General features: G+C 34.4%; 1 protein-coding gene across 2 annotated transcripts in view; it reads right to left on the bottom strand.

Annotated features, from left to right (window-relative positions):
• Positions 1-13,224, bottom strand: part of LOC107689235 (IQ motif and SEC7 domain-containing protein 3-like) — a 135,371-nt gene that overhangs the window by 12,051 nt on the left and 110,096 nt on the right. For both annotated transcript variants that reach the window (XM_016487168.1, XM_016487169.1), the window contains exons 8-11: positions 12,394-12,533; positions 7,353-7,478; positions 4,576-4,675; positions 1,308-1,469 (exon numbers count right to left, since the gene is read on the bottom strand). In XM_016487168.1, coding sequence (XP_016342654.1) covers positions 1,308-1,469; positions 4,576-4,675; positions 7,353-7,478; positions 12,394-12,533 — 528 coding nt within the window. The remainder of the gene's footprint in view (positions 1-1,307; positions 1,470-4,575; positions 4,676-7,352; positions 7,479-12,393; positions 12,534-13,224) is intronic.

The following is a 13,224-nucleotide window of genomic DNA, read 5'->3' as shown; positions in this document are numbered from 1 at the left end:
TTATTATTATTATTATTATTGTTGTTGTTGTTGTTGTTGTTAATATTATTATTCATTTATTTATTATCAGCAATGATACAATTTGTTTAAAATCTGTCTTTCTTTCTTTCTTTCTTTCTTTCTTTCTTTTTGTCATTGTGGAAACCTTGATGCATTTTCTTAACTATTTTTAATGAATAAGAACAGCATTGATTAGATTTTTTAACAATCTAATGTTTTTACTATCACTTTAGATCAATTTAATGTATACTTGCAGAATTAAGATTTAATTTAATTTAATTTAATTTAATTTAATTTAATTTAATTTTTTTATTTTATTTTATTTTATTTTATTTTATTTTATTTTATTTTATTTTATTTTATTTTATTTTATTTTATTTTATTTTATTTTATTTTATTTTATTTTATTTTATTTTATTTTATTTTATTTTATATTTTTTTATTTTATTTTATTTTATTTTATTTTATTTTATTTTATTATTTTATTTTATTTTATTTTAGAATAGAATAGAAATAGTTACTGACCCCTAACTTTTGAATGGTAGTGGGCGACTGGGCATAAATGTTAAGGAACTGTATGTAAGATTACTTTAAGATTGTTTAAATGTCTAAGGTTTGTAATATTTATTTCACACATTCAGTTACATTTCAACTAAGTTTAATAATGCAGTGCTGTAATACCTAGAAGTAATTGTAGAATTTTAACTTTTCTGCCCATTAATGTCACAACCACAGCAACTTTCTTGCAGCTCAAACAGTAGATCATGGCACTAGTATGACCAAGGTTATGGGTTTGATTCCCAGGGAATCCAAGTAAAAAAAAATAAATAAATAATCATAGGTGTCTCGGCATCTGTTTTACTACAGCTGCCAACAACTGGGTTACTTCTGTTTACCCAGCAAATGGGCAGCATTACCCAGAGTTACCATGGAAACACTGTCCAATATTCAAGAGATGACTGCTGATTCACATCACGAAGCAAGAGAAATAAAATCAAGTGAAAAAGTATCTTTTCACTTGATTGCTTACTAGCTCAACTCAAAAGAGCCACCCACAAGTCTATGATATTCTGTTCTCTATAGATATGGCTCAGATCATTCCTTCAAAAAAGTCTCGCTATAAAGAAAAGGGTTTTGTCAGTCAGATGAATACCATTTGCTTAGAAAAGTAACGACAGACTGCATGTTGTGTGGTATCATTCATGTCTGCTGCACAAATTATGTGGGATCAGTTACACATCAAACATGAAAACATCTGTATTCTCTTATACACATGCACTTCATATTTTGACACACATCCTACTCACATTCAATACGTATCTGTTCCATCTCTGACACCTCGGCTATGGACTCCTTCAGGTCCTCTACGAACTTGAGCAGCTCCTCTGCGCTCTGAGCACAGAAATTCAACACCTGCTTCTTATCAGAGCCCGAACACGGAGACACAATAGTGATGGCGTGAGGATAGTCTGAAACAAAAACAGACAAAATAGAAACATTACATTAGCAAAAATTAAGGTTTATTTTGTTATTCACTGACAATCTTGGCAATTTTCTTCTGAAGGTCACATCCAGAATGTGTTCACTTCCAGATTCAATTATCCGTCAACTTCTATGCTGTCATAGTCGGAAAAATGGAATATGTTTGTTATAACCTAGCATGACACATTTTTGATATATTGATGTAGAGTTATATGAGCTATATGAGTCATGTGAGTCATGCTATACTTGTTTGTGTGTATTTTTGTCTTTTTTTGAAGCTTGACAGAAATGGTCACTTTTGGAAACTGTCACTAATGAAATGTGTGATGATTCTTCAAAAATTTCTTATTTTGTGTTTCACATACATTTGGACATTTTTTAATGAGAAGGTATGTGAATAGTGGCGGAATTTAAAGTTTTTAAAAGTATTAACTATTCCTCAATCACCTGAGCATCAATATAACTATTCATTTTTGGTCAAATTTCCTATAAACCTTAATAATAATAATAATAATAATAATAATCCCAAATAAACCTATTTAATTATACATATAAACTCAACCTATATTACGCTTTAATGTGACATTTTTCCCCAAGTAAAACAGAATATTCAATGGAGAGAGAAAACAAAAAGATGACTTGGTTGACCTTGATTTATATTCTGGATTTCAATATGAGTTTGCAGGCCGGTCAAGTCCACCCTTGGAAACAACTCAGCGTATTCCACATGGTAAAGTTTTTTGAAAGACTGTATTACTTACAACAGTAGCCTAAAACACTGCCTAAATTGTTATTTGGCTATTACTGACCAGTAGCCCACATAGCCCAAGTGATGTTAGCAGAACAGACATTTGAAAAAAAATATGCTAGGATGATGTTTTGTTAAAGTTCTGACTGGCTTTGAAACTTCTTACATTGTTACAGCATAAGATATACCTTTATAACGCATTCATAACACATGAATAACAAAGATCTTTATAACACATTTATAGCACAACTTCTCATTTCTTGTGGTATTTACATTTATACGCCTTACAAACTCCATCACTAGAGTGACTGTCAACTCAGAAAATATTTAGTGTCTCTTATTGTCATGGTCATGGCTGGAAACATGTTTGTTTTTCTGCTGATTTACACGTTTGTGTCTCTCTTATGACGACCAGTCTGTTCAGTCAATCATTAGAGAATCAAGTGGGGTGAAATACAAGCGTGAGCAATAACACTCTCATCTCGCTTAATTACAACCCAGCTGCCATGAATGTTTGTATATATATATATATATATATGTGTGTGTGTGTGTGAAAGCGAGAGAGTGGGAGGAAAAGAGAAATGCTTGTGGCCACCTTAATTGGAAAAGGAGAGGGTGCCTGTCATCTTTATTTATCATGTGGTATTCTTTTTGTTGGAAGGAAATCAGTGAAGTGGGTGTTTGAAAGGCACATAATTGTCTGGATTTCGTATGAAGTTTTTCTTCACTCCATAGTGATCATACACCACCCTACAAAGGTAAAATACAGTACTGCACAAAATGTCTTGAAAGTTTATACAGTAAATTGGATTTTGAAAACAATTTATCACAGTGACCATTTCTCTGAATCTATGTATAGTTTTAGTCAAACCCACATCCAAGGAAAAATAAACCAAAAAATAAAAAATGGGGTTATAACCTATACTGCAGCCAGCCACCAAGTGATGATCAAAATGTTTTGGTTTCACTTTTTTTTGTTTCCCAAAAGCGACTATGGTTGCAAGTTCCATCATTACTAATACAGTTTAACCCTTAAATGCACAAATTTTTCGCCGATCATTATTACATATTAAGGTCTTTAGCGACCCGGACCTATATATGTAGCACGGATGGATCTCTAACTGCTACAATAGCATAAAACTCTCCTAATATTTTAATGACAAAAGAATAAAATAAAGCATATTTCATTACTATAAACTAGGAAGGCTTCAATTTGAGCAAATTATTTTACAATCGCTGTTATCGTCAGAGTGCAATTCAGCATCTGGCTCATATCCGTGATATCTCAACCATATTCTCAAAATGATCTTTTATAATGTCTTCAAAATCAATATTATGATTGCTGGCAGCTTATTCACCACATCCACCATCAAATAATAGTGACACTTATATTTCATTGTGTACCTTAATTATGCTGCACTAAAGTCATTCAAGTCAGTTCGGTTTTTGCTGATGATATTCTTTTATGTTATGCCTAATAATAATAATGAGTAAAACATCACGTCATCATTGTGTAACAATGCCACCTTGAGGAATAAAGGTGAATTGCACTTATTGAGTCAACATATATTTATTTATTGGTGCACAGGAAAAAAAAAATACTTTCACCATTACACACCTCGGGTCATTAGTGACCATATACAATTTAATTAATTTGGGGAAGGGAGGGTGGTGAATGATGTCCCGGGTCACTAAAGACCTGAGGTATGTGTTTAAGGGTTAACAGAACTTAGTTAGCTAACTACCATAGTTTAGGGTGACCATACGTGCCATTTTCCCAGGACGCGTCCTGGCCAGGATTTCTATATTGCCTAAAATATCTAGGTTTTGGCTTATTTTGATGTCATACACTGATCGGTCTGCACACGCAAACAAAGCCAAAACCTAGATATTTTAGGCAATATAGAAATCCTGGCCAGGACGCGTCCTGGGAAAATGGCACGTATGGTCACCCTACCATAGTTAGCCATGCTTTCAGGAAACCCACCTCATAACCTGTGTGGCACACTTGGTGGCAACGTTTTATTATATTGGTTGCTGTTCATATCGAAGCAATTCAGAAATGTCAGGTGAAAAGCCATTTATATGTAGCTGGTTACGTGATGCAAATGTCAAAATATATTAGCTTACAAACCATGCACTATGGTAAAAGTATTTTGAGGTCATAACAGTATTTTAGAAAGAACTGCATGAAAATAAATCTTTATCAATAAATAATCAATTGTGTTTTACTGCCACTAGTGTTCATTTCAGCTAGGTGAGTTATATGTTTTTGTACAAATTTTCCCAAAATTTAGGCAGATTTTCAAATGAGCCTAGGGTGGACAAAAACGGTATGATCTTACATTCGTTTTCAAACAGGTGGAACTGCATGCCCAGCAGCCCCATGGCCTTGCAAAAGGTGTATGCAGCTGAACTCTTCTTCTTTGGACACAATTTCAAAATCTGTGAAGGAAGGAAGTAGAAATTCAGCATAGCGTTATTTCAGGCAGGCCACGTCAGTCAAACTCGCATCAGCCGACAGTCAGCTGTTCCTGACGTGTACCAATCCGTTTTTTTTTATTGGTTTTATGAAGTATTCTAATTTGTTGAGATAGTGAATTGGTGGGTTTTTGTTAAATGTGAGCCAAAATCATCACAATTAAAAGAACCAAAGACTTAAACTACTTCAGTCTGTGTGCACTGAATTTATTTAATACACGAGTTTCACAATTTGAGTTGAATTACTGAAATAAATTAACTTGTCCACGACATTCTAATTTATTGAGATGCACCTGTAATTGTGAATTGTAATTATGTATGCATATAATGGTTCTGTTCTGTACCCCGGGGGGTTTGTCTTGCTGCTCTCCCCGCTCTGTCCAAGCATGGCTGCATGGACAGGCGTGTGGAGTGTTGCCCAGAACATAACCATACCGCCAACACTAACTGTATGCAATATAATTGTAATAAATATACTTGATGAAAGTGGTCCTGATTGAAATGCTAATTAGATTCACTGTCACTCATTAAAGCAAAAGAGTAAAAATGGTAAACACAAGCTCTGTTCCAAATTCTGATGAGCTGCCTAGCTACCATAGTTACTTCTAAGGCAGCATACTAACTAAAGTGATACCATATAAGTGATTTGGAACTCTCTACATTAGCAGCACGCCACACAAATAGCATTCCTTAAGTTAAACAATTAGGAGAGATTTATGTTAGCATGTTGCTAAGGTAGTTAAAATTACAGTTTTTAATACACTTCAGGTGTGTCCCAAATCGCATACTTATGCACTATTCTGTGACGTTTTGTAGTACAAATAGTGCGAGTAGTGCGTTCACATTAAAAATTCCAAAAAGAAAAAGTGCATTTAAAAACCCGAATGATGCCCTTAAATAACCGAAAAAACGAAGTGTGGAATGTTGGACACTTCATGCACTCAACTGTCGCAGCTTATGTCGCGAAGGGGGAGGAGCTACCAGACTACGATTATTAATGACAAAATAACCTTCAATTCATACACTACATGGTTGAGAATGTACTGTATAAGTGCATAATATATAGTGCGTCATTTGGGACACAGTTTTTGTTTCTACTTCCTTGCATTCAAATTGCAATTATTCATCCTTTTTGCTACATTAAATTAAATCCAGGAATTGAACTCTCAGCTGACATGCTTAATTCAATTTTGAATGGCACACACTTCAACCCTGCTAGCGGTCTTTCAGTGTTAGATTGTAAGTGTTTGAGTGTACGCGAGAAATAGAAGGCCACACAGATTAGTGTAGTGTTGAGAGTCTACTTACCAGACTCCCTACTGGTTTACTCAAAATACCACAATATTGAACCTATATTTCATTCTGCCACAAATCTAAGGGAAGCGGGAGACCCTCGTGACGAAGAAGAACAATCTCTGAGCCAACTCATATCTCAACACAATTAATGCCAAAAATCTCTGAGCAAAGTTACAAAAGCAGTTATGAGAAATAAATATTGCTACAAAAACTTCATAATGAGTAATTGCCTGATATTGACTGGATATTTGGATTTTATATATTTCTCAGTTTTCCATTTCATATACAATGTGAAGAGAGTGTTTCATTTCGCAAATGTCATTTGTATATTTAAATAGCCTTATTTCACCCAATTTCACCTATGACTGTAATGGAAAAAGTATGTTTTGTGGTTTTCACTTCCCTTTTTATATGGCCAGATTAACATGAGCTCTTGCAATTATGACAATAGTTTAATACACTGCTGTGATAGCCTTTCAGTCAGTCTAATGCCCTCCATTAATTATAACGGACATTTAATCTGTGATTAATTCCAAGGGCTGTACTTTGTGGCTTTGACCAAATTATTTGAGCAGTTGTGGGAAAGAAGACTTCATTAGATTTGCATTCACACAATGGGGTACAACTCTGTAGTGCAAAAAGAGCATGGAAATGGAAGTTCAAGTTGAGTGCATTATTCTCTGGATATGGAAAATGTTCAATGTGCACAGTAAATGTAAGAGTAGTATGGCAGTATGTTATTCTGAACATAATCTATGGTTTTCCAGTAGTCCACAACACAACGCATAGGACTAAATTTGTTGTGCTCTGCTAATTGTGGCTTGTTTCCATTGTGTTGTGCTAATTTCATTGTGTTGCGACTTGTTTCCGTTGTGTTGTGATAATTTCATTGTTGCGGCTTGTTTCAATTGTGTTGAGTTAATTTTGTTAAATTGTGACTTGTTTTTCCGTTGTGTTGTGATAATTTCATTGTTGCGACCTGTTTCCGTTGTGTTGTGGTTTGTTTCCATTGTGTTTTGCTAATTGTGTTGTGTTGCAGTTTGTTTCCGCTGTGTTGTGGCGATTTCGTAGTGTTTTGGCTTATTTCTGTTGTGTTGTGGCTTGTTTCCATTGTGTTGTGGAGATTTTGTTGTGTTGTGCACTACTGGGCCATTGTAATAATCAGACATTTTTCCTTTTGGGTTTTGATATAAAGATGTTTTATGCTCCATTCTTATACTTGGATTTGTCATCTTCTCTTTTTCCTTGCCTTGATTAACAATAGTATAAATAAACAAGAAAATGAAAAATTAAGAACATAAAACTAAAAATAAAATCTACATAATGAAATGTAACTTGTAGTTACCACAAGTAGGTCATTGAAGAGGAAGACCTCTCTCTGGTGAGCAGCTTGCTTCTGGGCTTTGTTGATGTCAGTCACTTCAAACAGCCGACTGCAGCACACCAGTCTCCTGTGAGGCACTGACAGAACCTGAGGATGGACACGTTAAATTGCTTCTCTAAAAGATACATCTTGAGTGACATTTCATTTGTTATTTCATATTACATTTAAAACAGTGGTTTAACCTTTTGTCCAACACTATATTCAAAGACGGTGGAGATATTAAATTAACCATGATTCATTCTGTGATTAGAGATAATTTGTTCTGCATTCCACAGCTATAGGTTCTTCAATAAAACGTCTCAGGTTACTTATGTAACCATGGTTCCCTGAGTAGGGAACGAGACACTGCGTCCTCTAGGGGTCGCTATGGGGAAACCTAGAGGATGCAGTTCGAAGTTCCCATGAAAGGGAACCAACAGTTATTGAGTGAGTGAATGAATGAATAAATAAATATTTTTAGCATTTAATCTTAAAGTTAGATTATTTCAGTACATTCAAAATATATTTATTTATATATATAATGCATTAACGATTTCGGGCATTTGTCGGCGATTTCGCAAAACCTGTCGGCGAGTGAAAAATCGGGCAGTGTGAACTCGGCATTATTTGGTCATGTTCCTGTCCTCGTTTTGATAATTAGTTTAATTAGTCATCCCATGCACCTGTGTTTCCGCAATCATCCCCTGTATTTAAGTCCCAGTCTGTGCAGTCTGCCTCTGTCGGGTCTACTCGTTGTGTACGTGTGTTTGCTCCAGTGCCCTTTGCTCCCTTTGTGTGGAGTTACCCTGTGTTCCTTGGATTAAAGACTCTTTGACAATTGTATCTACAATTCATAAACCACAAAGATACCTCCAGGAGGTCCTGTGGCACCACAAATTACATTTAAATGAATGAGAATGCTAACGGATAGCTTTTTCTAGGTATTATAGATCTACTTGGTTTGACATTATGCTTAGCTAACAACATACTATGCTAATCTAATTAGCATAAAAGTAAATAACAAACAAACATAATCATCTTTCAATTAGATATCTTAGATGGAAGCATAATTTATTTGTTGGAACCTTGCGGAATAATGAGGACTGCACCAGTGATGCCTTCTATATGGTTTTTGAACAGAGCTGTTTTTATTCTGTGTAAATGTGGACCACGTTAATCATAAATATTATATCAATTTTACCTAGGACCTCCTGCCAAAAACAGTAACATTGCATTTGATGCATTCTTAAACAATAAAAACAAAAAAGTGCTGGGACAATATCAGAATCAGCAGGCAAGCTCCACATTTGCCCTTCTGCAAACTTGGGATGTGACCTGCAAAAACCCCAATGGCAGCAAAACCAGAAAAGCCCAACCAGGCAGAGGTTGATGAATGAGATGTGAGGGGAAAAGAGAGACCAGAGAGTGTCAGCAACATCTTTATCAACTAAGGGTACGATTACAGACAGAACTAGTTTTCCATGTTATTTGGGTCAATTGAATTCTGCATGAACTGTGGCACAAATCAAATTTGCTACAAAAATACAATAAAAAAGCCTACTGAAGTACAAAATTATGACATGTAAGAAGTTTATTCCAAACAATTCGATCCAGAAATCGCACTTGTAGGAACATGAGACTGCAAAGTTTATTGAAAGTGTGTTGAAAGGAAACTTTTACTAGTTACCAGTTTCATGAAAATGCAAAGGTTTCCTATTCAAAGACATTGTTTTTTTAAGAAGAATAAATGTTTTTTTTTAAGAAGAATAAATGTTAAAACATTTTTTATACATTTTCTCATATTTTATATTAATCTAAACTGTTACTGTCATTGTAGAGCCCATATAATAAATGAAATACATGTTACTTTTGATAAATAATTAACATTTTGCTAAATGTTACAAATTATTTTCAATGGTTGATTGTAAATAGTAATGAAAGCTGCTGCTGGCAAATTAATTATTTCCAATTTCTTGCAGAGCCATGCACATAATTAAATCATAATCAATGCATATAGTGTATTAAATAGTAGTATTTCCCCCATAAAATATATTAAGCACAACATCTCTCATTTCAGAGCTGGTTTATTTGCTTATTCTTTAAAGAAGAATTTTAATCTATGCACTCATTCTCAAAAAAAAAACAACAACTGAATTTGTCAAGTTATACTATCAAATTTATTCTGATAATCCATTCGTGTCTAGGAAATAAAAATTCAATTCTATTTAATTCCTATATATTTAGCTTTTGTTTTGGATAACCTTTAAATCCTGTCTTTCAAAGCTGCTTGCTTTTCAGTCCAAGGTGAATAAATATGTCTACTGGCTTTGAGAGAATTAAACATTTTTGTAAGCCAGGTAGAGTGAATGTGAAATGATTTCACTAAATCAAAGTCCTTTACTTCTATGATCGCTAAGTTGCTAAGCACTAGAAAAAGACTGCATTGCAGCAATCTTCAGCATCAGAACCTTGAGGGAGATTGACTAGCAACAGAAGGCCTTTCATTCTACATTGAATTTGTTTATATACTGTAGGAATCTGTTTGCCAAAATTAAAAATATATCTAGTAAAATGTTTTCAAATAAACATTTGTCATTCAGTGACTAGTTTGATGAGCATTAGGACCTGATTCACAATTGACTTCAACGTTAGCATGTTACTAAGCTAACAATGTGATATTTTAAAGGATTAGTTCACCAAAAAATGAAAATTCTGTAATTAATTACTCACCCTCATGTTGTTCCAAACCTGTAAACCTTCGTTCATCTTCGGAACACAAATTAAGATATTTTTTATGAAATCTGAGAGCTTTCTGACCCTCCCACAGACAGCAATGCAACTACTGTACCATGTTCATACCCAGAAAGGTAGGAAGGATATCGTTAAAATAGTCCATGTGACATCAGTGGTTCAACCGTAAATTTATGAAGCTACAAGAATATTTTTTGTGTGCCAAGAAAACAAAAATAACGACATATCCAACAATTTTGTTCATGACGGTACCACGACACATGCACATTTTCTTTGTGCACTAAAAGTATTATTGTAGCTTCGCAAAATTACGGTTGAACCCCTGATGCCACATGGACTATTTTAGCGATGTCCTTACTGGGCCTTGAACATGGTAGTTGCATTGCTGTCTATGCAGGGTCAGAAAGCTCTCGGATTTCTTCCAAAAATATATTAATTTGTGTTCCGAAGATGAACGACGGTCATACGGGTTTGGAACGACAAGAGGGTGAGTAATTAATAACAGAAATGTAATTTTTTGGTGAACTGTCCCTGTAATAAACATAAAAATACATAGCACACATAGAGTAAAACTGTATAAAGTGCCTCTGCCTAAGTAGGCAGCTCACTAAGTTTTTGGAACAAAGCTTACAAATATAGGTTGCATTGGCACCAATGATCTTTACAGTCTACTTAGGCTTACAATGCTTTTGGGAAACGCAGCCCTGAGCAACATTAGCTAGCAAAACCAGTAAAGATGTAAACATCCTTAAAACACACATGCAATAAAAGTACCATACATGTTCCTGAATTATATAACTAAATTCAAAACAAAGAGAAAGAGAATTACATTCTAATGAACAGTTTCTAGAGGACAAGTTCTAGCTGATCACACAAACCACACACACACACACACACACACACACACACACACACACAATGCATTACTGCACCCATTTGTGGATTAAAGCATTGTCCTTTACCAGACATTCTGAGAACAAAACAATAAAGCCATTAAAATGCTCTTTAATGACAGCGACAGGTGTTCTCATAAATCTGCTAGATAAAAAAAAAGGGATAGCAGGATAGACTTAAATGATCTATAGCAAAATAACTTTTTATCTTTGAGTCTGTACTGGTGAACAGATAAGAAATAGGACATAAAAAATGTTAAACAGATAAGGTGACAGCATTTAACTCTAAAACCACACACACACACATATATTTATATTTTGGCTACTTTTGGTTATTTTACCTTTGACAGTTTTAAATGTGGAACATATCAAAGCAATATCACAGACTAAGAATCAAATTGCAAAGAGCAAATGAGAGTTATGGGTTTTAACAAAATTGAGCAGGCTGCATTTACATGATTTACCAATACATAAAAAATCATGAATACACACTCAATGCCATGCCAGTGAATTATGCTGAGCTTTACTGATGATGTAAAGTGATTTAGGCACATTTATCAAACTTTAGTTATAAGCTTATGGGCTACAAGACCAGCCTTGTCAGATACAGCAGGTAAAGAGTTTTCAAAAAATAATAATAATAATTGAAACAAAAGATACATTTACTTGAGGGGCAAAACTGTGCAAGACATGGAAAATTGTTTTCTTGACAATCTTGAATTCAATTTATTTTTCCTTCCAAAATAATGTCTATAAATTTGTATTTTAAACATACGTTTCAGAAGAAAAATGAACAACACCCACACTTAGAACAATCTTCCTAAATATCGAAAAATGTTTTAAAATCTTAACATGTACTTTAACATCTCAAGTAAATTGAGCCTTTTACTGGCAAAAAAAGGACAAAAAACGGATTAATTTTGCAGTGTGGTTGGAAACGTAACAGTGAGGGGTAAATCTGAGGTAAGATAATGAATGAAAAACTGTGAGGTTATTCAGTGCTGCTGTTCTTCTGTTGCAGTAATGAGGAATGGCAGCAATGCTACAGGCATGAGCCGCAATGAATCACCAACTGCCCAATGAATTATTATATTACGCCACTCCACGCATGCAACGATTAGAGATGGCAGAGGTAAAATAACAGAACACCGATGTTATAAAGATACAGTATGTTCATATTTTAATATGGACCCAGTGTGGTATACTGTATGGGTATTACATACATACATAACTAGTAATACTCAGCTATGATGAAGAAATGATTGCACAACTCTGACTGTTCAATTGTGACAAATTAAGAGTCATGTATGTAGAATATATTTGGATGCAGTATGACATGAATATTAGCTGTAAAGAAAACCCCAAACTGTTTCACTTACCGATTTCATTCCCACAATGCTTTGCTCCACCTTGGTGACATAAGTGACATGGTCTTCGTTCGATCGTAATTCCCTCAGCTGAATACGCTCATATATTCCCACTACCATGTCTCGTGGAATATCTGCACCATCATCAACCCCTAAATAGAAACACACATCAAAAGTGCTGAATATATACACATAATAAATAAATATATAAAATATTCAAATAATCACAGTCCTATTGTATTACTTTCATATCCTCCATTGGTCAACAGCCTTTGACACACAATGTTAAACTTTTTTGTATTGATTTATTTACACTGTGTCTGGACGAATATATTTTCCATTGTATGATTTTTTTTTCTTAAGAGAAAGTGTTTTTTTCTAACCACTAGGCTAGATGTGCATTATGAACATAATATGCAGCAAAGCAGATTAAGACTAATGAAATTTAGGAAGACTCAATGAGTCACTAAAACATCAGGGGATGTTATGCAAAACCAGATGAGGAGATGAAGAAGATGAATATGGAACATACTTTTTTTTTTTCTTACCCTATGAGAGAGGGTTGAATGTATGGGGGATTGTGGGATTGACAGCAGAGTGGAGCCAGTGTCAAAAATTTTCGAAAAACTTGGCTTGATGGAAATGAGAGACAAAATATGCAGAGCTGCAGCCAATTACTGTAAGGTGCAGGCAGCAAATACATTTAGATGATATCAAAATATTGTAATATTGGTAACACTTTACAATAATGTCCCATCAGTTAATGTTATTCCTGTCATGACAAGTCTTGGAGGAGTTGGCATGGTAATGTACATGACAATGTTAATATATTTGGTCTTGGCG

The sequence above is a fragment of the Sinocyclocheilus anshuiensis genome, unplaced genomic scaffold, assembly GCF_001515605.1.
Source record: "Sinocyclocheilus anshuiensis isolate Anshui unplaced genomic scaffold, SAMN03320099.WGS_v1.1 scaffold882, whole genome shotgun sequence".
In the NCBI taxonomy this organism is placed as follows: domain Eukaryota; kingdom Metazoa; phylum Chordata; class Actinopteri; order Cypriniformes; family Cyprinidae; genus Sinocyclocheilus; species Sinocyclocheilus anshuiensis.
Note: the sequence above shows the minus strand (reverse complement) of the source record. Positions and strands in the feature narration are given on the sequence as shown.